Source organism: Ambystoma mexicanum, chromosome 6p (assembly GCF_040938575.1).
Source record: "Ambystoma mexicanum isolate Mex_15411 chromosome 6p, UKY_AmexF1_1, whole genome shotgun sequence".
Lineage (NCBI taxonomy): Eukaryota > Metazoa > Chordata > Amphibia > Caudata > Ambystomatidae > Ambystoma > Ambystoma mexicanum.
Genome location: NC_090935.1, coordinates 786312214 through 786339581, shown reverse-complemented (window position 1 = coordinate 786339581; position 27368 = coordinate 786312214). Strand labels below are relative to the sequence as shown.

Sequence of the window (27368 nt, the reverse complement as noted above, 5' to 3'; positions counted from 1 at the left end):
GGGAACATTAGGCCGTATTTCACCTTGAGGGACTGCAGCTGTTTTTTCAGTTGGTCAAACGATTGTCTAGCCTTCTGTACTTCTCTGGTGTAGTCCGGGAAAAATGCTATTTTGGATCCATTGTAGGTAAGAGTGCCTTTCGCCCTTGCGGATTGAATCAGTGCATCGCGATCACGATAGTTCAATAGTTTGGCGATCACTGTTCGGGGTGGGGCGCCTGTCAATGGACGACCCGTTGGTACACGATGGGCTCGTTCAATGGAGAAAAAGTTAGAGAACGTATTTGCTTCGAACATATCTGTGAGCAGCTGCTCCAGAAATAGCTCCATCTGTGGGCCTTCTGCTTTCTCCGGTAATCCCAGGATCCGAACGTTGTTGCGCCTAGATCTTCCCTCGCTCTCATCCACTCGCTCCTCCATGGTTTTCAGGCACGTTGTGACTCTAGCCAGTTGTTGTTCTATGTTTCTTATTCCATCTTGCGTGCCAGATATGCGTTGTTCTGCCTCTCCGGCGCGTGATGTCAACTTCTGGAGATCGTGGCGCAGGAGGGAGACGTCTGTGCTGATCCCGTCCATTTTCTGTTCCATAGAGGCACGCAAGTCCGCTATGGCTGCCATGATGTCCTTTAATGATATCGTGCTCTCCATGTCTGCCATGGTGTCTAGTTGATCTTGCTCTGGCTGGCTGTTCATTGATGGCGTGGTGAATTGGTCTATCCTGCTCTGTGAGATCAGCCTTTTAGATTTGTCCTTGCCCATGCTGGATATCTGCCTGTGATGCTATTTGGTTGCAAGGATTGAAGGTGACTCTCAATGTGTCGGTGGCGGGCGTGTGGTCTGACTGATGCGGGCACCCGCTGTCCTCAGTGATTTCCCGTCCTGATTCTCTTGTTCCGCTGCGGCCGGGTTGCAGGTTTGCAGATGCAGCTGTCGATGATTCTGCTCTGTGTTCTAATTTCTTTGGGTGCGGCAGTCCTGTGTCACACCTTTCCTGCCGAGTCTGAGAGGTGAACCGTTCCCGCTCAGCGCGGATGCTGCGCCAATGTGTCGGGGGGTGGGGGGGAGATAAAGGAATCCTGTTTCTTGCACCTGTAGTCGCGGGTAACTTCCAAATACTGGCAGTCCACCCCCAGTTTACAGCCCACCATTCAAGTATGCATGCGGTGGATTCCGCGTATCTGTTCTCCGCTTCGAGGCCTCTTATGGCAGCTCTCTGGGCCGTATCGTGGGTGTGGGCCTGTGGTACTGTGCCGTGCTCTGGACCGTCTGTTTTCCCCCCATGACCATGGGGTCGGCTGTTGGCCGTGGACAGGGGGTCTGCAGCAGCCTCCCCAGGCTAGATCGTGGCCGAGTCCGGCCGGTGCGTTTCAGGTCACGCGTCCGCTGGGCCCTCACTTCCGCTGACACCTCCGCTGTCTGGGAGGACTGCACCCCTGAGCTGCGCCGTCCACACCAGGTGTTGGGGTTATACTTGTTTATCGGGCAGGCAGCTCCCCCTCTCCCGAAAACCGCAGCGTCTGTTCCCAGACTCGGAAGTCTATGAGGGTCGTTCTGATGCGGCACACAGCCTGGTCCTCTCCCAGCGCTGAGGCCGTCTCGGCTCATCACATTGCCTGCAGAGGCTCTCGCCTGCTTCGTCTCTCCAGCCAGAGACTGTCGGGGCTCCCGTGCAACAGTTCGGGTGGTGTAGTGGGATGCGGTCGACGGCCTATCCACTCACCGTCCAGGGTGGGCACAGTCGCGGGTCTCTTTCAGCGCGGCTCTCCTCTTCCCGGTTCCATTCCTAAGGGCGCGGCCATTTTGTTCGCATAGTGCCGCGCTCGTGTAGTCTTTACTCCGCCACACCAAACCTGCTCAGGATGTCGCATTTTGGCCTGCAACTTTGTCCGTGTGCGCCCGAGGCGCTTACCCACAGGAGGAGAGCGTTTTGGGTCGATTAGCCTCTCGTAGCAGGCTATTCAATCAGGATGTTTGCAGCGGCCGCCGGAGCTCCAGGGGCTCACGTCCTCATCGCTCCGATGTTGGCCACGGCCCCCTTTTTGGTGCAATGTTAAAGATACCACTGGTTTATTTATTTAATATTAAATCAACGGTTGGGTCTTTTTGCCAGAACTCTTTTCTAAAATGGTGTTCGTGTCTGTATCTGTAACTCTGACCAAGGTCGAGCCCTTTGTTACACTTTTTGGCGGGCTTCTCCACAGAAGCCCTCCAAATGGTGCCACTCTGTCTGGGTTCCACAGGATGGGTGGGGAGGGGAATTGGTACCCTGGACTGCGTTGCCTTAGCAACTCAAGTCGCACTCTGTTCTGATTAGGCCAGTGGTGAGCCGCCCGGCTCACCACTTAGCATGTGCGAGTGACAGCTAGGCTGTTGAATGGGGGTTTTTCTGCATAAAAGTAGGGCCTTTGGGACTGGAACTTCAGAAGTCACCACAGGACCTAAGAATCCGAAGAGTGAAGAAGCTGAGCCATCTGCAACAATGACACCACTGGTGAAGCCCTGCTGCTACTACCTCACCACTTTCCCAACGACAAGAGAAGATCTTCTGCTGGACGAATCTTCTTCCTCTGAGCTGGTGGGACCAACCAGTTCACCCCTTTCGCCTTCCAAAGACGTCTCTTGGTCGAATCGCCCGTGCCAAGCACCCCGGCGGCCGGATAGCCAAGCTTCACCACTTTGACCGCGAATAAAAGGAACGCACCTTTTACCGACGAAGCTCCGCGGCTGGTTTCATCCCTGTGCAGTGCAACGACTCCACGTTTCCTCCTCGACGCGATCCTCTCTTCCCCTGGTCGAAACAATGAACTGCAACAACTGCCACCGTTGGAGCTTCCTCTCTCTTTAAGGTACTGTGTCCTGCCTGGCCTCCCTTTCTTCGGTTTGCCCAAGGTGACCCTTAAATCCTTGGCTTTCCAACTGGGTTGGCCCCAGACCTTCTAACTTTACCTTCTTGAATCGCCCAAACCTCTTTTGAACATTCTGCAAAGACTTTTAGTGCATTTTAAACCGTGTGATCCTGGGCACATTTCGCTTTGCTCCATTTAAAGTGGGCCTGGCCTATGAACTTTGGCTCTAGAGTATATACTGCCTTTATTCCCTTGCTGAGAACTCCTAAAAGTGTTGGGACCTGTTTTATTTCTATGCTCTGCCTTTTTCTCTCCCTTTAACTGAACTATTGGAGTGCCATCAGGTTATGCGCTCACATCTGTTTTAACAAATCGTGGTGTTTTAACTCTGACTTGTTTGATAGTTATCAAGGGAGGTCTGTATACTTTACCTGACTGTGTTTTAACTTGCTTTTGATTTGGAGTGCTAGTATATTGCCTAAAGTGTGTTTTAAATAAATAATTATATACTTTTTATACAAAGCTCTGGTCAGTGTTTGTTTGCTCTACTGTGTTTTTAGCCCTATTGTGTACACTCTATATACTGCCCTACTCTTCTTGAGAGAGGTCTGACTGCTCAGCCACAGCTACCAGGTAAATCTGGGTGGTGCGGACTGCTCCCAATTGGGTTTACTGCTTACTCCTGTAGTCTTAATCTTTTTGCAGTGTTCCCCAAGGGAACTGCACAGGATTCTGTCTAACAAGGGCGTCAAGTGAAACAGCGTCTACGTCGAGTGAATCGGCGTTGACGTCGAGCGCAGCGCCGACAACATCGACGGCTTCGACACAGGCCTCGAGGGTGGGGCCCCGAGCGTGTCCTACGACAGCCTGGGCGCCGACGACTTCCTCAGAGGCGGAGCCTCGAGAGAGTCCGTCGACGACCTTGCCGCCACTGGCGTCGACGTCTTCTTTGAAGACTTCACAGGTGCACACGGGCTCGAGCGCATCGAGGACCGGGACCTGGAACGGGCATGACTGGAACGATTCCCCTTGTCCGAGCGGGACCTCTCCCGCGAATCGTGCCAACCACCCGAGCCCGAAGGTGTACGAGCAGTGTCTCCAGTACGGTCACGACCGACCCCTCTCGGAAGCGTGGACGGACCGGAGCCCTGCGATTCAAGAATCGCCAACATTTTCTTCCCGAAGGAAGCCCATTCCTCCGGAGAGAAACGCCTGGTGGGATAAGAAACTCGCCGACGGGCGGAGTCCTCGGACGAGGACGGGGAAGGCGACCGATGACGGTGCTTCCGGGAGTGCCTCGAAGAGGCAGAGGAGTGGCGGGACCCACTCCGGGACCGAGACCCCCTAGACTTACAACTACGATGCAGAGAGTCGCCCCTCGATTTGTTCGTCGAAAGCCCAGTGGACCTCGCCTTCTGGGGTTTGGACACTTTACCGACCGACAGCTTCTTCTTACGTTCCCGCAAGGCCTTGGACGTAAGCGACTGGCAGTCGACACAATCATCCGTGTCGTGGGCCTCCCCGAGGCACCAGAGGCAGGTGTCGTGCGAGTCCGTCACCGACATCTTGCACCCACCGTCCCCACACTTCTTGAAGCCCGGGCGCGGGGTGGAAGAAGAGGAATACATCCTGTACAATACTTCACAAACCGGTTGGAAGAACCGAAAGAACAGAAACTCCAAAGAGTCGAGGCGCGCTGAGATCTCCGAAGCGAACACGTTCGCGGAAAAAACGGAACTGAGGCTACGGGCGTTGTGCGTTCTACTTATAACATCTGGTGACGTCGGCCGTCAGAGGAGGTCCTCGAGGACGGCGTATCGACGTCATTGACGCAGGACGCAGACGCCGAAAGATTCTCTGAAGCAGCACAGCTGTGGTGATTACTGTCATAGATATGGAATACGTCGGAGGACCCAATCCCCTCAAACGTGCCATATGAGAACAGACATAGGGTTAATGTCCTACTACTACAAGAAACCCACACTAAGGCAGATATCTGTCAGAATGTTGCACCTGCCTGGGGTGGAAATAGATATTACACTTCTTATTCAATACAGTCTTGCGGCGTCCTGACACTTATACATAAATCGTTACACCTCACAACTTGGAAGACCCACATAGACACGAAGGGACGGTATGTTATTATGCACTGCTCATTGGACGGGGCAGCCCTTTTGCTTGTAAATGCCTACTCTCTGAATGTGGACTCCCGGAATTCTTCGAATACATTTGCTGTATTATCTCTACATATCCCGGGGTACCGATAATTTGGGGGGGGGAGACATGAACATGATCCTGGATTTGAGCCTTGATAGAATTTGCAGAGCCCCCAGACTACTCTCCAGAGAGGCACGTCGGCTACTGATACATATGAAAGACCTCCAACTAAGGGATGCCTGGCGCATTAGACACCCGACAGCCCTAGAATTCACCTACTACTCGCGGGCACATGACATGGCATCACCCATTGACACTTTCCTGGTTTCCAGTGTGCTAATGGGCAAGATAGCTAAGGTTGACATCCAACCACATACTCTGACCATTCCCCAGTACTCTTACAAATGAGAACTGACAAGCCCCTTAGGCTGGTTGCCGCTGGACACTTAAATGCTTACCGGCACCTGACTTGCCGGTAACACCGGGACATTATAACCCTGCCGGGCCGGAGAGTCAGGCACTGGTAAATAGTAACTCCCCATTTCCATAGAGTCTCATAGGACTCTATGGGAATTGGGAACACGGAAGCACCGGCACCGTTGTTAACGTTGCCAATGCTTCCGTGACCGTCTGCCTACCGTGGCTGCTGTGTCTGCCAGGGTCAGACCTGCCGGGAATGACGGTTCCGGCAGGCAGACCTGTAGTATGCCAGTCTGGAAACAATGGTGCCAGTAAGCTTACCAGCACTGTTGATTCTGGACCGGCATGCTTGTAGTGAGGCCCATTGTCTTTAAAGCGGATATAAAATCTGACGCTGAGTCCTTCTTTTCCAACAATAGAGAAGGGGATACATTCCAGGGCACCCGCTGGCAGGCATTTAAAGTGTTCATACATGGTATTTCGATTTCCAAGGAGGCGGGTGTTCTCAAAACAGTTAGGAAGAGCTGGCAAAAAAGTGAGGACCGTCTTAAGGTTCTTGAAGGGGAACATTCCCAAACACTAGACTGCAAGACACTGTCAGTTATCCGCTCCGAGTTGTAACTGTTCAGGGGACATGCCAAACGAGAGGTCCGATTCCTAGTTCATCCAGTGGTGGCTAAGAAATTTGGGGATGGTGAATGTCCTGGGAAGATGCTTGCAAGAGTGGTCAGAACTGAGCGGGGGCCAAATCGAGTAAATAGTGTACTGGACAAGCTGGGCATAGCAAAATGCAACGATCAAGACATCCTTGAGATGTTCCGCAACATTTAGAGATCGCTATATGGTGGGGACCCTCGTCATGACCCTTCGGGCATAATGGCCTTGCTAGAGGCCGTTACGTTGTCGAGACTCAGCCCCCAGGTGACAGAAAGCCTGAGTGGCCCCCTCACAGTTGAAGAACTAATCACAGTAATAAGATGATTGGGGGTTGTATGATTGCTAAATGTTGTATTTTGTTGAGATGGAAGGACAGATGGCCACCCTCCATGGCAAATTGGCTAGTGGACTTAACATGGGCACAAAACTGTGAAGAGGCTTACATAGAAACACTGCCCACTACATCCAGTCCTAAAGACACTTGGGCGGAATTCCACTCCTACCTAGCCACGCGAGCTTAGGAGTTGAACTATACAAGTTGAACAGACTGAAGCCATAATCCACTTGATAACTGTTTTTATAACCCACATAAACCGCAGACCAACTGTTGATCCACTGCCATGTCTGTACTTACCTACTGTTACCCATGTATAATGATGTACTATGCTCCTGAGTTTGTTTTCGGTGTTGTGTGCTGTACCTGCCAATGTTACATAACGTTTTTTTTGTAAAGTTATTTCATGGGGTAGGGGTGTCTTTATATAAGAGGCTTGATGCGTTTTTGCAATTTGTATTGTGTAATGCATTCTCCTATGTCACTCAAATTGGTTAGGCAGGCTACTGTCACACTATGAGGCTCTGAAATGTCTGCCTACATTAAACGTGGCTGCTAGGTACGGTTTGATTTGGAATAGCTGCATCCCCTTCACTCCCTTCCTTCCAGGATACGTCATATAGGCCATTTTTATCTGCAACGATGCACCTGTGGTGCTAATGCCTCAAACATGGCAGCGCCTGCTACCCTTTACAGCACTATCTAGGACACAAGCTATTGCATAGTAGATTACCATAAAGTTATGCTGGTAACAGATGCAGTACAAATGCCAATTTATTTCATGGTCCTGCACACCATGAGCATGGACATGCCCTCATTTGTAGATTCATGCATCACAACTACGGTAATTATGCAATGCTAGCATGTAATTAAAGCAAGTGTGAAGCCAAGCTTGTTAGTTGTTCACATTGCACGGCTTTGCCACACCATGCTGCACTCAATGTTAATTTATCACAAGTGCACTTTGAAAAAGACAGGTTTACTTCAAGATAGCCAGGGAGTGCAGGCTGCACAGTAGTGTAGGGCGAGCAAACAAAATCCATTGACAATGCATCTGCAAGGTCATCATAGTTCATGGGCTGAAAAGGGATTGGAAATGCAAGCTATTAAAGGTTTTCAGAAAGAAATCAATAATTGTGTTTACAAACCTAAAAATAGAACAGTTACCCTATAATCCAAGATAAAAAATGAAAATGTTTGATAACTGAAATCCCTTTAAAGTTGCATGTTTTACTTCCCCATCACAGAGAACATGTATCTTTAACACACATTGGTATAAAACAGCGAGCAACCTAAGAAGACTGATACTACAAGATGGTCTTTGTGAACATGCTAAGATTATGATCGCAACCTCGAATGACAGCAGACCAGTCCCCCTTTCACACTCAGCACTTCACATGTACACTTCAGGCCTCCAACAGAGCAGAAATGTTCACCATGATTGGCATTTCCATAGTTTGAAACAATGGGCGAGAGTTTAAAAATAGAGCTGCAGATTATATGTCAAGACTGGAGACTCATATTATGCTTACTTTCTTTACTTTTACTTGAGTATCCAAACAAGAAACCAAAACATGACACAAAACTACATTTACTCAATTTGAAATGAAAAATGTGTAGTCCAACTCAGCTACCAATGTGCCTTTCACCAATCACAGTCCGACTATGCTCCATAACTGGTTTCCCCACATTCTGAACTTCCTCTTTCTTTGCTACTTGAGCAGCAGTTAAGTATAACTTATTTTTGTATATTCTTAAACATTTATATTCATACATTTTATTTATATTATTTCAATTCATGCAATGAAGCCATGGGTTACTCCCGTAGCTTCTCACCAACCTGTAAGGAAATCTATGCATAAGAAAAGGATGCAAAGCAAAACTTTACATTTAAAAAAATCAACATGTGTGCACAGCATCTGAAAAAAACACGTGCGTAAAAATGTGTGATGTTGGCAGCCCATCTCCAACAAGAGTAACTGTTGAAAGTATATGATGAGGCCCAAAAAGAAATCTGTTCAGTTACCAGAAAGTATTCAGCAACCTTTTGTTAAATGGAAAAACAGTCCAATCTGGGATGAAAAGCACAGCATTTCATAAGAAAATAAAAATCGAATTGGGCCTATATTCTTTCTGTTTACTTTCTTACATGACTAAGAATCAGTATTAGAACATTAAACCTACAGAGTATAAAAAGTGAATATTTGACAGCCGAATGAGTGCAATGAAAAGGTTATGTTACGCTGTTTAAAGTGGCAATTACAATGAGGAAATGTAGTGGATAAAAGGACTTAAAGGCTGCATTTGTAAATAAAGCCAGAAACATGGCCAGGACAGCGTTATTACATTCTTTCCCAACAACTAAGCAGCAACTGTAACTTCAAAGAGTCTTCAGATACTTACACAGTGAAAACCTGCATTCACAGCAGTGATACATGAGCAGTTCTCAGCTTCAAAGGAACTAACATGATAGGATACCTGATATTCTGCTTTTTTGAGGCAGGGGATGATATGCCAGCTCAGACTGTGAGTCATCTCATTATATGTAAGAAAAAACTACTATGTAAAAATTAGATATGGAATCACATTTTTGTTAATAACGTTTGGTCAGAATGTTGTGAAGTTATTTTCTTCAGCTGAATGTTAAAAGATTTTTCTTTAGATATTATGTTAATTATGTAAATTAGGCTAATGTAGATATTTCTGTGCAGAAACGGAGTACCAGTGATTCATATATCCTAGCATCCGTGCAAGCAAGTCTGTCATTCCGAGATACAAAAATCATTTTTGTATAAAAAAGTATCAGAGCGAAAGACAAAAATCTATCCCACATACACCACACGTTGTGTCGAAATAAGCCTACCATCATGTGAGTCGCCTGAGTGAGGGCAATCTGTTGAACCGATTACTAACATAATCACATGTGATGAAAATGATGTTCCAGAAAATAAAAACGGCTTAATGTAGACATCTCCAAGATGACATCACATGAAATGAGAGGTAAACTGGGTTTAGAAGTCACTCCCATTAGTCTGCCCTTTTCATTAATATGATCAATAATTATGGAGGTGATGGTTTAGTGTGATGCCACTTTTGGATCACTGCCCAATCACATAATCTGACCAAGGGAGTGGTTTCTAATCTATAACATTCAAAACCATAGATTATGGGGGGTTCACTCGCTCACTGATTTGCAAACTAGCCCAAATACAAACCTTTAGCTCCAGAAATATTTCTGTTCTTCGTGGCAGTGCTATTTTGCACACAGCTTTTTCAACACAAGACAGGCAGTTCTCTGTACCGTAGGCTAACTTTCAGCTATTGCTACTGTGTGGCACTGTGGCATGTTTGACTTGGCTCAAATGGCTTATTTTACTTTCACATTTCAGGTGGAAGTTTTTTTCTTCCCAAAACCGTTTTAAACCTACCATAACTTTGCTAGTGTTTGCTATACATGCCCAATGCTCCAACCACTAAGCTGTCAGACTATTCTGCATGGAAGATCCCCAATAAGGGTGAAGTAGGCATGCAGTTGTTTGCAGCCTTAAAAACGGTGGGTCTTGGGTTGAACAATCTATGTATAAAATGGCATTGACCTGTAAGAGATGCCGGATTCACACGTGGCAGATGATACTAAACACAATTCACCAGCATGACATGCACAAAATACTGAACATGAAACTCATCTATGACTAGAAAAAACTGAAAGCCGTGGAAAAGTCATGGATGCACGTCAAGCACAGGACAAGCTTAACCACTGTAGTATTTCGCCACACAAGTCAAGCACTTATGAAAAATAGGCCCATAATTTCCCCAGCCCAGTTGCGATGTATTAGAGACTCCTCTCCTTTGCAGCCATCTAATTCATGCTTGTAGCCTATACTCTTACTTCCCAAAGCTAGGTTAACCCATATACCGGAAATAAGATCAATCCATTTTTTTTTTAAAGATGACTTCCCGTATCTTATGATATCCTAACTTGATATAGCGCAATACCCGAAGGCGTCTTGGCGCTTGACCCGTACTTGGGTCTGCAGCATAGAGTTTCCAACAGCTGTACATTGCTGACTTAAATTAGTATTTTACTTCTCTTCATGTCCCATTTCTTTTGCTTTTTATAAGTAATCAAATGATGTGTACTTACTTCATGAAAGGATGGAGGCTAAACGTCTTAACAAAAACACAAACTAAACTGTATGAAAACATTTTGCTCTGGTGCTAAAGCTTGCCTTGGAATTTGCGCCTAGAGCTGCTTCTTGTAGTAATAATACTTCTGCTTTGAATACCCAGACTCACTCAGGACTGGTCACTTGATAACATATGTAGTCGCTACAGACTCCACCCTTTATAACAGCAGACTCACTCAAAGACCTGCTCTTCAGAATACTCAGACTCTCTCTCACTTCTGCTCCAAATACCCAGACTCACTCAGAGCTCTATTCCAGACTCACCTGGAACTGAGCTCTTGATAATCTCTCTAGTCGCAAAGGCCCTACCTGCTCTTGATAATACTCAGTCTCTGCTCCTGAAACTCTGACTTATTCAGATGGATGCTCTTAATAACACACGTACACCTTTAGAGTTAATTCCTGAGAAGACTTGCATGCCACCTGGGGAGGACTGGCCTACAGGGAGCTCTGGGGATTTCCAGTTGGTTCTCTGCATCATGGGGCTTTTTTGTGTGGCTACCTATTCACATTTTTTTTATAAGAAAGGGGTTGTATGTAATGTGCAATATGGGGCCACCTTGAAAATTATTTCCATGGCCTGTTTTAGTTCCCAGTCCAACCCTGCATTTCAAACACAAATCTGCTCACGATATTGCCTCAGATCTATCTTCTTTTGATCTTTTTGTGGGGGCACTGTTCTTGATAAAAAAGGCAAGCTTTCTTCTTTTTAGGCAAGGATGACCAATTGCTAAGAACAAAATTATTAGGGTGCAGCCAGTAAGATAGCTCAGCGGGTTCAGCGCACAAACCTGCGATCTGTGTGTGATCTGCAGGCCAGGGATTCAAATCCCAACAAGGCCAACTCAGCCTTTCATCCTTCAGAGGTCGATAAATGAATACCAACTTCGGTTGGGTGATAAATGTATGTAAATGTGTTCTATGTAAAGTGCTTTGGCGAAAGTGCCTTATAAATAACAAATTATCATTCTTGTGAAATCTATGACAGATAGTGAACTCCAGTCATATAAGCGTATACACTTTCCTGGCGTTTAGCCTGTGTTCTTCTCTTAAACAGTGCAACAGCACACCTCAGGGGTAGGCGGTTACACTTACTAGAGGTTAAGCCTTTGGAGAAAGAGCAGTAAAATCACCACTCCTTGTTTTTTGTGTAAGAGTATGGGCATGCAAAACTGAAAGGAATATCAGCCTGGGATGTTTAATTAGCAAGTGGGAGAACCATAGATCAGTGTTGGAACGCACATAACTCGTCCAAGTCAGTCCTGTTTACACCTTCTGTGTCTGTCCTGCCCAAGAGACCAAGTCTGTTGGGATTCCTTCCTGTGTGCAGATTCATCTTGGAAGTCTACAGGACTATAGCAGTGACAGGCATGGTGTACCCACCTATGACTGCTGTGCCCAATGGCTTCTGGAAGGGATCTCCTTAAGAGAAACCATCAGATTTATAAAAACAAACCAGTGCCTCAGAAAGGCTGATGAGGCTGGTAAGACTGGGCAAGGTGTCAGTCACTTGTCGAGTATGGGCGTGGCCATGGAAGTTGCCAGACTAGCAACCCTGTGGCATGAAGTTCAAGGGCCAAAGAAAGCTCCTCACACTTTCCGCCAGAATGCATTGTAGCTGCTCATGATGCGAAGAGGACAATTAAGACAATATGGGCATTCAATTAATGGACTCTGTGCCAAGACTGCCAGAAGGTGCCAGTAGTGTGCCATTAACACTACAACAATTCTTCACATAAGGCTAGGTACTGCCCCACAGCCCGGCAGCCTGCTGGTTACATGGCATTAATATACATCAACGCTTTTGAGAAATACTGTTATTGTTCCACTTAAGTGGGGCAGACCTGCTAGGAGGCTGCGGTGCTGTCCTAAGTTGATGTGCTGATAATGTCCAATGAAAAACTAATGGAACTCCTACTGAAAAGTGGGCCGACATGTGCCATCAAAAATATAGGAGCACTGATCAATGCAGATTGCCATTCACAATGCCTACTAGTGTGCGTTATACCACTCCCAGTCAATCCCTGAGCTCCCCTCAGAGAATACCACATAGACCCGCAGAATTGAAAAATTGCAGGTAGAACACTTCTTTATGCTCAAAATAGAAATCGTCTGCAGAATAAAATAAACATACATTGGCTTCATCAATGATTGCCCCATTCGAGTAGTTTAGGTCCTCCGCTCGCAAAGTCGACAGGTTCAGGAACCAAAATGTCCTTATTTTGCCGTCACAAAAACAGAGCAAGATATGCTTAATAGAAGAATGTGCTAAAGTCTTCCATAGGAAAAGGTTTCCTGCACACTACCTAATTCTGCCCGACGATTCACAAACAGGAGACACACAGATGTTTTAATTTAAAAAACACTTCCAAAAAGGCAGCATTGTCAACTAGTCTCCTGCTGAAGTCCCTTCTGGAAGTGAGGGTGTGCTGCACCCCTACAGCACAAGTAGTTCCAGCACCACTCAAGTTTATGTGGTTCTATAACATGGCTGCCATACTTACTGCAGGTGACTCCGGCTTCGGTGGTGGCACAGCTTTGCCATCTTCTTTACCCTAGAAGAAAAATGTTCATTAAGGACTTAAAAACAAAACAATTTGGACCATTAACACGCGTTTCCTTTACAATCATCGAAAATAAATTCCTAGGTCACTGTACTTACATCCAACAAGTGCCTGTATGCCGGTGGTATCGTGCCATCGTGGATACCCAGTGGGTCCTGGCTAGAAGCTGCAACTGTATTCTCCTTTAATAAAAGGACACACAAGGCTCAGCATCAATTTCATCTGTGTAATCCTTATTTCTGCATGCTATAGTGGCTTACAAAGGAGAGATACTGTACAGCCATAGTTTCTAACAATGCATCTCATTATATATTGAAAAAGAAAACGCATGCAATTAGGACAAAATCCAGATCTCCACTGGTTGGTGGGCACTTTTGTGAATGATTTTTGTGGCGTGCAATCTGCCGTGCCCCAGAGGTGCCTGTTAAGATGGATCTCTAAACTCTGACCTGGTGGGCAGATGTTTAGGAGGCCACCCTCGGTTTAGTGAAACAGGGGAACCTGCTGGACAAGCCAGACCTATCTAGATAACTTGGCAGGCGGTCAAGACTAAGTCTCAGGAGGGGTGAGAGTGATCGGAAGCCCACAATGAGCACACACATTAACAAACCACAAATTACTCTTAGACAAGTGCATATGAAAAATATCTATATTTATTGTCGGCCGGACCAAATAGACACCAGTAACTTTAGCAATACGAAAACAATTATCACACAAATCCTTAAAGTGTACAATACATATACATTACGTTTACTAGTGCAATTTAGTGATAAGCTACAACCACAAACTGTAAAGAGAGGGTTACGTTTAGTACACAAATGGCATTAGGTAATTCTTCAGAGTTTGTTCCCTAACTTTCAAGTTCAACCCTAATAAGAGTGGAGCCCTGTGCTCAACAGTACAGATGTGCGCAAATAGGCACAATCGTGCAGATGAAACAAAAAGTGGGTCTTCTTGGAAGGGCTGTAGCAAGTCAGGAAGGGGCTTGAGGGGATGAAGAACTGGTTCCCACTATTCGAGTAGGCCCTACCCTGGGCGGCAAAGCAGTGTTCAAATGGCAAGAATAGCTAGGGAGCGCAGGCTAGCCCAGCCAATTTCAAATACCTTGTAAGGGATACTAATGCGTAAAAATGAACGGCTGTACCAGGGAGCCACCGGGAAGTGATGCAAGTACTCACCGACCCTCGGCACAGTTCGGACCAAGCTTTGCCAGTTTAGTCGAAGTTGCTCGTAGGTTCGAGTTCTGCAGTTTCTCCAGCTCTCAGCAGCTGCGGGGGAGAACGATCATCCGTGACAGGACAGTTGCCTTTTCCCAACTTCCGAATGAGGTCTGAAGAATATTCCAGTGCAGCAAGCTTCAGGGCACAGGAGAGCAGAACAGCAAGGGGTCTATAGCGACCGTCACCAATCAGTAGTGATGCAGGAATCACAAGTGCGGGTAGCATTACGCAATCTCCTAATTCGGGACACAGAGGAGATAGGCCTGTGAAATTTGGTGGGAGAATGCACAGGACCACAAGCAAGCGATATTCCAAGATGACAGCGGTTCTGTAGGATACCCTGAGGTAGTGCTGGACAGTTCACTGGATGGCCCATGAACACTTCCGAAGGGGCTTGTTCAGTGGGTAAGCAGGGAGCGCCGAGAGTAGTTGTTCCGACTACTCTAAAGCGGCAAAGCATCTTGGCAGACCTTCTGGTTTGATGAAAAAAGCGGGGATCCGGCAGGACAGCAGAGGGCGAAGGTGCCAAAACCTTCCAAAGCATCTTCATCTGTTTCAAAAGTCTGTTTCATCGTGCAGGAGGCTTGGCTCCTTCTGAAGTTCAGTGACAACTCAGGTGATTGACCTGGAATGGATGCAGAGCCCTTCTCTTTTCCAAGATTAACTTTGCGCCAAAATCAAGGACTTCCAATAGAAGATCTGCTCTCTTGCAGGCATCCCAGATGTGGACCAATCACAGTCCAGGGTGGTCTCAGTCATTCAGGCACTCTAGGCATTCTGGCACCAGCATTGTGGATTGGGACAAGACAGTCCCAATCCGCTTCCTGGGCATACACACATGACAGGCAGAAGCCAGCGAAAAAGATCTGTTTTCACGGGAGGCTGCATGCCCAAATAAGGAAAACCCGGGTTACTCGACCTGGGTGAAGGCAAGGGACAAAATGGCCATGGGACAGAACAAAAGACTTTGTGGCTCTGCCATTTTTCGGACCTGGCCACAGTCTTGAGCCAAACGCAGCAAACATAGTTTAACTCAGTAAAAAGAAGTAAAACATTATCAAAACTAACTGCTGCCAACGGTTCATCCCAGGAACACGTGTACAATCACCTAAAAATACTTCGAGGTTGTCTAGGGCCATAAAACAAAAAGGGACCCCAGTGCACGGTACCGGAAGGTACATTGTGCACTGTTCAAAAGTTACCAAGTAATGGTAACATATCATAGACTAAGGGAAACAGTTTCCCAGTACTGACAGTCTGAAGGCCGTGTCAGTTTCCCCATAACAAGTGAGCAAAAGCCCAGGGGAGTTCAGCTGAAGGCTGGGCTCCACTGGAAAAAGTCAGGTTAGCATAGCCACACTAAAGCAAAAAGGTTTTGGGGGTCCATAAATAGAGGGAAAATTGCACATAAATGAAATCTTTCCCAACAGTGCCAATATGGAGATCATCTGTGTAAATGCATTATGTAGCCCAGCAGTCAGGAGCTATTTCCTACGAGAGGGAGGGGCATGTGGATATTTCTTCTCTTTCTTTCCACCTTCCTGGTTGCCGCTCTTTTTCCCCACTCAAGGAGCCCTCCGGCCTCTTTTCCTTTGCAGATGGGGAGCAGGTGCAAGTGGATCTAGGTCACCTGGCCTAAGCACCGCCCACCTGGTGCCTTCCTGGTTGCCGCTCTTTTTCCCTACTTAAGGGGCCTTGCAGCCTCTTTTCCTTTGCAGATGGGGAGCAGATGCAAGTGGATATAGGTCACCTGGCCTGAGACCCGCCCACCTGGTGCCTTCCAGGTTGCCGCTCTTTTTCCCCACTTAGCAAGACCCGCCCACATGGTGCCTTCCTGGTTGCTGCTCCTTTTCCCTACTTAAGGCGCCCTCCAGCTTCTTTTACTTTGCAGAAGGGGAGCAGGTGCAAGTGGATCTAGGTCACCTGGCCTAAGCCCCGCCCACCTGGTGCCTTCCAGGGTGCCGCTCTTTTTCCTCACTTAGCAAGCCCCGCCCACCTTGTGCCTTCCTGATTGCCGCTCTTTTTCCCTACTTAAGGAGCCCTCCAGCCTCTTTTCCTTTGCAGATGGGGAGCAGGTTCAAGTGGATCTAGGTCACGGGGCCTAAGCCCCGCCCACCTGGTGCCTTCCAGGTTGCCGCTCTTTTTCCTCACTTGGCAAGCCACGCCCACCTGGTGCCTTCGTGGTTGCCGCTCTTTTTCCTCACTTGGCAAGCCACGCCCACCTGGTGCCTTCTTGGTTGCCACTCTTTTTCCCTACTTAAGGAGCCCTCCGGCCTCTTTTCCTTTGCAGATGGGGAGGAGGTGCAAGTGGATCTAGTTCACCTGGCCTAAGCCCCGCCCGCCCGGTGCCTTCCAGGTTGCTGCTGTTTTTCCCCACTTAGCAAGCCCCGCCCACCTAGTGCCTTCCTGGTTGCCACTCTTTTATCCCTACGTAAGGAGCCCTCCAGCCTCTTTTCCTTTGCAGATGAGGAGCAGGTGCAAGTGGATCTAGGTCACCTGGCCTAAGCACAACCCACCTTCTTAGCCCTGTCCCTTCCTGCTCTTAACTCTTAGATCAAAGACGTCTCTCGGCCTGGCATCCAAAGCAAAGGGCAGACAAAGAATAGGGCAATTCCCGTTTGGACCTGGAGGACCAGGAGGACCCAGGGCCCGACCCCCTGTGCAGACAGCAGGTAAGCATGCACCAACATGTGTTTACTCCCTCTGTCCCCACAGGCCATCCCCACCCCCTATGGTCCCCCCGTGATGTTACCTTGTGCCACCCCTTCTCGCACACAGGTGTTGCCCATTTTGCCTCGATTCTTCTACCCTGCTCCCCCTCCTCCCCTCCAGCCTACTTCTCCAGGAGTCTGTCCTGATACATTCTGGTTTCACCATCACCGTCTCGTGGCCAGTTCTGGATTTGACTTTTATGGACTTCATTGATTCACGGGTGCGTCACCCTTTCTCAACTCTCATGCTGGACTTCCTTTGCATATTGTACTCATGGTGGCCCTGAATCATGCTGTTCCCATCTTCATCTTGTATTCTGGCTTGCAACATTATGTGTTACTACTGACTTCTGCAATTGTATTCGCTCTCCCCCGTTGCGTCTCCACTCTTTTTGACTGCTTACTCTCCGTTCTCTCACTTTCTCCCCTTTTCTATCTTCTCCCCTTCCTTTCTTCTATGCAGTTTATCAGAATTGTCACTGGACCTAGTATCTCCTTCCCTCTCCCGTTACTTGTCCCCCCCCGCCACCCTTCCAGATCTACCAGAAATGTTGTCAGGCCTAGTACGGTAGTCGCCTGTCTGTTTCCATTTCCTTGCCACTCTCCCCCACCCTTCCTTATCTATGTCTTAGCTCTTGCACTATCTGAAATGTCATTAGGCCGAGTACGATAGTTAATTTCACATCCTTACTGTTCATGGCCTGTAAGAATGCCATTGTATTTTCCCTTGTTCCCTCCCTTGCCTTGAAGCGCTTTGAAACACATTGTTTATTGTGTGTAGGCACTATATAAATAAACTATCATATAACATCATAGCTTTAAGAACTTTATCTATTCCGATTTGTGAAAAGTTTTTGCATAAAACTATACCACAATAAAGAAATAATAATAATGACAATGCATTACTTACCGTAAAAGCATTTCTGATGGTTGTATCTGCTTAGATTCACATGCTGTGCATAGGTCCGACATCCAGTGGTCACTGCGGAGTATTGCATTTTGTTTTTCGTAGTCGAAAAGGGGACGTCGACAAGGCGTGTCTGTAACACTATCCCTATAGTGACGTGTGTAGTACCCACAATCCCTCACGCGTCGAGGTCCCTCTGTTTGTATTTTTCTGCCCTGAGGGAGCCTTCTAGACGTGAGTGAGTACAGAAAAGAGAGAAATATAGAAAGATGTCTATGTTCCTTCCATCCAAGCGGGGAGGAAGGGTGGGCGCATGTGAATCTAAGCAGATACAACCATCAGAAATGCTTTTACGGTAAGTAATGCATTGTCTTCTGATGTTTGTTAATCTGCTTAGAATCACATGCTGTGCATAGACTAGCGAGCAGTACCCGGAGTTGGCGGTGGGTTATGAGAAGGAACAGTAGAGAAAAGATGTCTTAATACTGCCTGTCCCACCTGGGAGTCAGATCTAGAGTGTGCATCTAGACAGTAGTGTTTTGTAAAGGTGTGCACAGAACTCCAGGTAGCCGCTTTGCAGATGGACTCAAGGGGAACATTTGCAATGAATGCTATGGACGCCCCCGTGCCTCGAGTAGAATGTGCTCTTGGCCTAAAGGGCAGTTCTCTCTTAGCAAGAGTGTAACAGAGCGTGATGCATTGTACAATCCATCTAGAAATAGTGGACTTTGAAACTGCATCCCCTTCTCTTCCTGCTGCCACCGAGACGAAGAACTGATTAGTCTTCCTCAGTGGTCTGGTTCTTTCCATGTAGAACATAACTGCTCTGCGCACATCTAGTGTGTGCAGAGTCCTTTCTCCCAAGTTGGAAGGATTTTGAAAGAACGCTGGTAGTTCTATAGACTGGTTTACATGAAATTTTGAGATGAATTTTGGAGCAAACCTTGGGTGAGTGCGTAGAACCACTTTATCTTTGTGAACTGTAACAAAGGGGTCTAGAACAGAAAGAGCCTGTAGTTCACTTACTCTCCTGATGGAGGTGATAGCTATTAGAAAAGCAGTCTTAAGGGTGAGGTGTTTAAGAGATGCTTTGTGCATGGGTTCAAATGGTGAGCCCATGAGTTTGGTAAGTACCACGTTAAGGTCCCATCCAGGAGCTGGGTCAGCTATCGGGGGGTGTATTCTCTTTACTCCCTCCATGAAGGCCTTTATAACAGGGATCTTCCACCACGACAATTTGAGTTGGGAAGTGGTGTATGCAGAAAGTGCCGCTAGGTGGACTTTAATGGAATTGAACACTAGACCTGAATCCAATAAATGGGTCAGGTATAGAATAAAATGTGTGGGAGAGTAGTCAATTGGGTTGATGCTCTTTCCTCTGCACCAAATGACAAATCTCTTCCATTTGCTAGAATAGCAGTGGCGAGTGTTAGGTTTTCTGGCTTCCCTGAGGATGTCCATGCACCTCTGTGGGAGCTGTAGATGTCCAAATTCTATGATCTCAGGAGCCAGGCTGCTAAGTTCATGTTCTGGGGATATGGATGCAGAGTCCTGCCCTTGTCTTGTGACAGCATGTTGTACGGGCAGGGGAGTTTCACTGGGGGAGATAGAGACATCTCCATCAAGTGGGCGAACCATAGCTGTCGGGCCCACATTGGGGCCACCAGTATCATGGTTACTTGTTCCTGGTGCATCTTGTGCACTAACTTGTTGAGAAGGGGAGTCGGGGGAAAAGCGTAAACAAATCTCCCTGACCATTGAATCGACAGACCGTTCCCCTTGGATTGGTTTTGGGGGTACCTGGAGGCGTAACTTTGGCATTGTGAGTTCTCCAGGGTTGCGAACAGGTCTATTTCTGGGAACCCCCATTGCGTGAAGACGTCGAAGACGATGTCTTCGTGCAGTCGCCATTCGTACTCTTCGGGCAGGGGGAAATCTCTGCTGAGTTTGTCTGCCAGCAGATTGAGTTCCCCTGGTACATGTTGTGACAGAAGGAACATATTCTGTTTGAGAGCCCACTTCCATATGTTTTGGGCCAGTTTGGACAGTCCTGGAGAGTGGGTTCCCCCCTGCGTGTTGATGTAATACATGGCTGTGGTGCTGTCTGTAAGGACCATCACTGTCCTGCCTTGTAGGTGTTCCTTGAAGGCTTTTAGCGCCTTGAACACCGCTAGTAGCTCCAGAAGATTGATGTGTTTGGATGCTACGTTCGGAGTCCACTCTCCGTGAGCAGTTTGATGGGATAGGTGAGCCCCCCATCCTGTAAGGGATGCGTCTGTGGTTAGAGTGGCTTCCGCCGCGGGTGTGGCAAAGGGTTTCCCTTTTTCTAGGTTTTCCTTTGTCCACCACCGTAGCGAGAGAACTAAGGCCTGCGAGACCACCACTAGGTCGTCCCATAGTCCGCTGGCCTGACACCACTGGCTGTTGAGCCACTCTTGCATTGGGCGCATGCGCAGGCGCGCGTGAGGTACCAAATAAATACACGACGCCATCATGCCTAGCAAGCGCATTGCTTTGTGTACCGTCACCTCTCGACCGGTCACATATTGAGGGATCTGAAACAACATGTTTTGGACCCTCTCTTTGGAGGGGAAGACGAGGCCGTCCTTTGTTTGAATTAGAGCCCCTAGGAATTGTTTGATTTGGCTGGGGTCTAGGCTGGACTTCTTTTCGTTGATGGAGAAGCCCAACTGGAACAAAAGGTCTACAGTCTTTTGGGTATTGGAGAAGCATGTTTCGTAAGAATCCCCTGTTATGAGCCAGTTGTCGAGGTAAGGGTAAACTGGGATGGACAACCTGCGCAGGTGGGCCGCTGCCACTGCCAGTACCTTCGTGAATACCCTCGGTGCTGATGCTATGCCGAAGGGTAGCACTCTGAACTGGTAGTGTTTGTCCTCTATCATGAACCAGAGGTATTTTCTGTGCGCTGGCAACATTAAAATATGAAAGTATGCATCTTTCATGTCCAATGTTGTCATGTAATCTCCCTGTGATAGCAGTGGGATCACTTCCTGTAAGGTCACCATACGAAACTTTTGGGGTTTGATGAACTTGTTCGCTGGGCGCAGATCTAATACAGGGCGCATGGTTAGATCCTTTTTGGGTACAAGGAAGTACACTGAATAAATACCTTCCGTTACCTGAGATAGAGGCACGACCTCTATGGCTCCTTTTTCCAGCAGTTGTTGTACTTCTTGTAGAAGGATGGCAAGATGTTCCGGTGACATGCGTCGTCCCCTCGGGGTTTATATGTTGGGGAACTGTTGAATTCGATGCAGTATCCGTGGGCTACGGTGGAAAGTACCCAGCGGTCTGACGTTATACCCTCCCATGCTGGAAGAAAGGATGTTATCCGGCCCCCGACCGGTGTTGCATGGGAGGGGACGCGAATCTTCGCGTCACTTGGTGTTGTTAGGGGCTTGGGAACCTCTGGGGGTGGACCCTCGCCCTCTTCCTTTGCCCCGGCGCTGTCCTCTTTGGCTGTACTGGCCACTATTGGTCTGAAAATTGGTGGCAGGGTACTGTTGCTGCTGGTTTTGTTGTTGGCGTTGGCCACGTAAAAAGCGTTTGTTGCCATATCCGCGCCTGGTAGAGGGCTTAGAGATTTGGTCCAGAGTTTTGATAGTATCGAACTCTTTTTTAGCCATCTCCAAAGCCTCATCCACCGCTTTCCCGAAGAGGTTTGAGTCTTCAACAGGTTTGTTTATTAAAGACGCCTGTGTCTCCGGTTTGAACCCTGAGTTGCGCAGCCATACGTGTCTTTTTAGGACTATTCCCTGAACTAGGGAACGTCCCGCAGTTTCTGCCGCATCCAGAGAGCTCTTTACAATACTCTGGTTGACCTGGGTTCCTTCGCCAATAGTTGAAAGCAGGCGTGTACGTAATGGTTCCGGCGCTTCTTCGGCGTCTTTGCGCAGTTTGGCCCACTGCGCGTCCGCATAGCTAGCGAGCAAAGAATTGTTGTTGGCAATTCTTGCCGAAAAGGCGGCCGAGGATGTAACTCTTTTTGCAAGGGCATATAACCGCTTGCCCTCCTTGTCAGGTGGTGCCTCACTGGTGGAAAGTGGTACCCCTGCCCTCTTTCTTGTGTTGGTTACTACCAGGGAATCTGGAATGGAATGTCCCCTGATGTACAGCGGGTCTGAGGGTGAAGGAGTGAAAAGTTTTTCAATTATAGGATTGACCCCTCTGATTAGTGCGGGTGTGGACAGCGAAGGGATGATTCTTCTCCTCACAGAAGCAAGGAGGGGAATTGTCTGACTAACTGGGGGTTTCTCCTTAATTACCCTTTCTACAAAGTCTAATTCAGGGGAGAGCTCCCCAGTGTCCAGTTCGAAGTGTGCTGCTGCTCTACGCAACAGGGCATTAAATGTGGGTTGATCGTCAATGGGAGACGTGTTTCTACCAGGTGAGATGTCAGGAGGATTTAGGTTCAGGGCATCAGTGTCGGAATATATTGATGGTGATTGCCAGGGGTGAGAAGGTCCTTCTTCTGGATTTTCTCCGAAGCCTTCCCCTACCAAGTCTGGGCTGCCTTCCAGACCTTCCTCCTGGTTCCGTCCGTCTTCCTCGTCCATAAACTCATCCTCTACCTCTTCCTCAAAATAATGTTCTTCCCCAGTGAGGTCATACACACTGTGGAAGGCTGAGGCTGTGTCCTGGTGGGGATTGCCTAATCTTGGAATTTTGGCCCTGGGGTCCTCCTGAGGCCCTTCTCTTATTCTCTTTGGAGTGGGAGGGTTTTGGGCATTCATAAACCTCTCCATTCTTTCCATGCATAGATGGAGCCTCTCCATGGTTTCATGGGGTACCCCTGAGCGGTCTAGCGGGGGAAAATTGGTGTCTTGTAGCTGAAAACGGCTCGACCTCTCCCATAACGTCGAGGAAAGTGTCCCGTCGTCCTCCGAAAAGCCTTCAGGTGTGCTGGAAATTCCTTCGACTGAAGGAGATTGTCCCTGTGTTTTCGGCGTGTCTTTCGACCTTTGCGTAACGCTCAACGCGTCTTTCGGCGTACGCTTGTGGGCGTCGGCTACCACGATCCTCGCCAAGCTCTCAGCGACTCGTTTGTCAGCGGAGAGCTGTGGTTTCGACGTTATGGGTGTCGAACGCTCTACGGCGGTATGCGCTTTCTGCTGATGCGCTCCGGCCGATGATTTGGGGGCGGCGCCCTTATTTGCCGAAAGCCCAGTCGCTGGTCGCGGCTGCGAGAGGGGCTTCGAACCCGTACGGTCCGAGGAGGCCGCCGGTGAAACCTGCGTCTCCTTGGGGGCTGATGCTCTCTTTGCCCTTGGCAAAGAAGAGCCATGGGTTGTGTGCTTATGTGTGGTCTTGTGTGCGTCAGTGTCGCCGGGGTGTTCATCCCCATAAGCAGGGCGTGAACCGAGCCCATCGGGGCCGGGGACAGACGACAAAGCGCGTGTGCGCTCCCTAGAGGGGTTTACGACTTCCGTAGCGGAGGTCGTGGTATCACGTTCCTCGTCACTGTCGGAGGTAGCGACGGTGGGTGGTGCGTCGGCCTTCGACATAGCGTAGGCCGCCCACCTTTTGACCCTACGGTCTTTTAGAGTCTTCGGCTTAAGAAGCCGACAAGCCGTGCAACCTTCCTCCTTGTGATCGAGGGGCAAGCAGCGGTTACACCGTGAATGCTTGTCCTTCCAAGTAAACTTGCCCTTGCAAAGCGGGCAAAACCTAAAGGGTGTCCTCTCCATAGCCGAGGCAATAAAACGTGATAACCACCCCAAGGGAAAGGAAGGGGAAAAGGAAAGGCATTCTCAGAAAAGAATTAGAGATGTCCCACGACCCCCACTCTCCCTACTGTGTTTGGCCTGCGAGGCCAGGCCACGTGTTCGGCAACGCCGAAGGATCTCCTCCGCTCGTCCCCTCCGTCGAAGATCTTGCTCGGCGGAGACAGCTTCACAACAGCGTCGAGGGGGGGATCGATATGTTCTATATTAATATAGGAAAACGACCAAAGGTCGAGGAGATGAAATCTGCAATGTCTCTCGAGGAGCTCCGCGTAAAGGCGACCATTAGCTGGGCGGAAAAAAACAATAAGAGGGACCTCGACGCGTGAGGGATTGTGGGTACTACACACGTCACTATAGGGATAGTGTTACAGACACGCCTTGTCGACGTCCCCTTTTCGACTACGAAAAACAAAATGCAATACTCTGCAGTGACCACTGGATGTCGGACCTATGCACAGCATGTGATTCTAAGCAGATTAACAAACATCAGAAATATGGTTATGGATACTGCCCGCCTCTGAGAAGGGCACAGTTACATAAATAAGAAATGTACCATTTCTGAATGGTGTTTTAGATATATATTCTGCATCCACACCCGAGGGGAAGCCCGGAAGGAAACACATGAAAGGTGAATTTGACAGCCTCCTTAGTGATTGGCTGGCTACTAAAACTTTGAATGGACAAAACTACATGGTTAAGAGCACGGTTTTCTCACTCTGCACCCATGTTCGTATAATGTCTGCATACTTACTCTGTTAAACTTGATGACTCGAGAATCACAGAAGACAACAAACTGACGAGGAATTGTCATGTGCCTCTGCTGGTCCCTGTGCTCTTTCAAGACATGTGTATAATGAGTAACCTGTGCTCTGAGGGACTTGCTGAACCTTTATTACTTGCAACCAGCACCAAACTATCATCCTGAAAAACATCTGAAAGTATACTTTCAGAATACCTGTGTGTGCATATTCCTTTATTCAACGTAATGCGTTATCATGTTTTGAAGTCTTTCCCCACCCTTATCGGTATTTCGCCCTAACTGTTCGCTGATTGCTATGAATAAGTGAGCCAAGGAAAGCCTAAGGAACCAGTTTTTAAAGAATTAGGAAAATACTCCCATGCCCTGAACACAGGAGTGAGATGCCTCCTAAAAGCCCTGCACAGTCAATGGTTGGCAGTCAGAATAGCAGGTAGAGACACACAACCAGGAAGTACGGATAAAGGTTCATCTTGGTAGACCTTAGCTATCCACACCCATTTTTAGTGCTTGTCCTCGGAAGTAAAAAGCTACCGGCCGATCACCAGAAAACATCTTCTCACCATTTGCTCCAGAGCATCGATTGCCACTAGAAGCTTCAATCTCATTCCATCCCTTAACGGAGCACCCTAATGTTCATTCAAACAACCCACTCTTCTTGGAAGCAGCTTGCTCTGCAGCAGCATGCTGCGCTTAACATGCTGTTAATCACTCAAAATGATATTGACCAGAAAGGTGTAATGATTAAAATAGTGAGCCCGGAGACACATGGTAGTAAAATGTAGAAATGGCAACCCTATTTTATTTCCCAGTTACAGAGAAGTATTTTCAGTAGCTTTATCCATAACAACATTACAATCACCTACAGCCATACCCAAGTCAACCACCCTTTTGACTGCCACTCCCAACATTCCATCTGCTGCGCAAAGGCATCAAATCTCTTAAAGTTTGTTAGGGAGAAATTTCAGTTTAGTGCCTAATTCCTCCCACCTTAGAGACCCCAAGCTCTTTTGCTGAACTTTGGGACTTTGTACTTTTAATTCTATCCGTTTTCTGTGTTTCCATTGGTTTTTGGAGTCTGACAAACTCTATAGGGATCATCTTTACAGTGTGATGCACACAGCACCTTCAGTGCAGTGGCACAGGGAAGTCTTAGATTTCCCAAAGGTAAATACCTTCTGTTTCCAAGAGCAGTGAAGTGAAATTGATTTTACTTATATTTTGTAACTTTCTAGACCTAGCACAAACTATTTTACCATAGGCTGCTGGAGGGTTTACTTAGTATCCCCTTTGTCTTGTTTCTCATGAAACATTTTTATGCCTTTTACAATTAATGGCTGGTGGCAGTGGTTTACTTTTTACTACCAGTGTATGTTTTTACCGCGGGCTGCATTCACAGTTGCACTAAGGCACTCATGGGTGCCCATTTTGTAAAAATGGCCCTGGTCTTGTTTTTCGTCATTTCTTGTTGGAAAGGTCCTTTTTGAGATTTACTCTGCGCGCCAAACCAGGTTTGGCTCTTTTGTTCACTTTGTCTTTGGCGGGATTCACGAGTGAAGCACGCCTCTGGCTCCAGTATGTCTGGCAGGGGCAGGAGGTGCCCGAAACTCCCTGTGCTTAATCCCCTTGGTTACTGGAATGCACCCAATGGTGATTGGCCGGCTGGCTGTCCTTGGAGGACGGCCACCCTGCTGTGTGATTGACAGCTAGACTGGAATGAATAGGAGAACCCTGCATAAAAGGCAATGCTTGTTGGCTTGGAAGGCAGTGTCGACCACTGGACGAAGGAATCCGAAGAAGAACTTGGAAGAGACGTCTGCTGCAACTCCTGGACCATTGGTTTGCCTGGTGAAGCCCTACTGCTGTGCTGAAGCTCCAAATTCGTTTCGACCAGAGAAGCCCTGCAAGGACACCTTCTACCCTTGGGTTGGTGGGACCAATCAACCCCAAAGTGAACTTGTCTGGACATCCTCTCAGAGCTGGCTGTACTTCCACTGCTGCTGCTGCTAGAACCGAAGTGCCAGGGAGAGGAACACCAGATCGAGTGCATCGCTTTTAAGTCAGACCCGAGTGCCAGGAAGATCCTCCCGACCGCTCTAAAGCAGGACTGACCAAGCCTGAGCCAGCTCAACAGAGTGCTAGACCCCAGATGCGAGGAAAGTCTGAAGTGGTAGCAGTGTTGCTATTTGCTGTAGACACGAGGAGCTGAAACCACGAAGTGCCGCTAAATTGAAGTTTGACCTTTGCTGCCGCCGACCTTCCCATTGTGTCGCAGGAGTCCCCAGAAGTCCTCCCTCTTGTCCCCACGACTGAGGCACAGGAACAACAGGATCTGCAGAGCCACAACGGAACAGAAGCCAGCTGGAACCATTTCTTCTAACCAAAGGTACTGTAAACCTAAGAGGATTTACCTCTTGTTGTGTAGCCTTACTTGTTCTCAGTTGAGACTTGTCTTGGTTGCCCTTGCAGCGTTGCTTGCAGCTTTGCCCCTCACAAGCCTCCCAGCTTGTGGCCCTTCAAGTGAATCTTATTTCTACAAACATTTCTAAAAACAGTGTGCAAGACTTTTACTTACCTGCAAAGAAGATCTTCAGCTCCCCTAGACTCTGCTGAAGTAACATTGACTGTCCTGGCTCCCTAAGAGACCCTTCTGCCGCTGACTTTGTGCTTTTGCCTTTACCCCAGGAAAGAGTGATTTGCATTGGAAGGTTTTAAAAAGTACTTACCAGTTAATTATTTGTTAACCTTTGTTTTATTCCTCTTTTCTATCTTTTGTACCCCAAACTCAGTATTGCCCTAAATATACCAGTGATAAATCAATGTCCACAGTGTCCTAGCTATTTAAGTCACCTGAGGGTGTAG

General features: G+C 47.9%; 1 protein-coding gene across 13 annotated transcripts in view; it reads right to left on the bottom strand.

Annotated features, from left to right (window-relative positions):
- The window catches only part of CAST (calpastatin), a 757786-nt gene that overhangs the window by 259427 nt on the left and 470991 nt on the right, over positions 1–27368 (bottom strand). For 7 of the 13 annotated variants that reach the window (XM_069627659.1, XM_069627661.1, XM_069627660.1 and 4 more), the window contains 2 exons: positions 13263–13346; positions 13105–13155 (listed from right to left, as the gene is read on the bottom strand). In XM_069627659.1, the coding sequence (XP_069483760.1) occupies positions 13105–13155; positions 13263–13346 (135 nt within the window). Of the gene's footprint in view, positions 1–7396; positions 7493–13104; positions 13156–13262; positions 13347–27368 lie in introns of all 13 variants that reach the window. The other 6 variants (XM_069627656.1, XM_069627658.1, XM_069627657.1 and 3 more) reach the window with 1 other exon arrangement.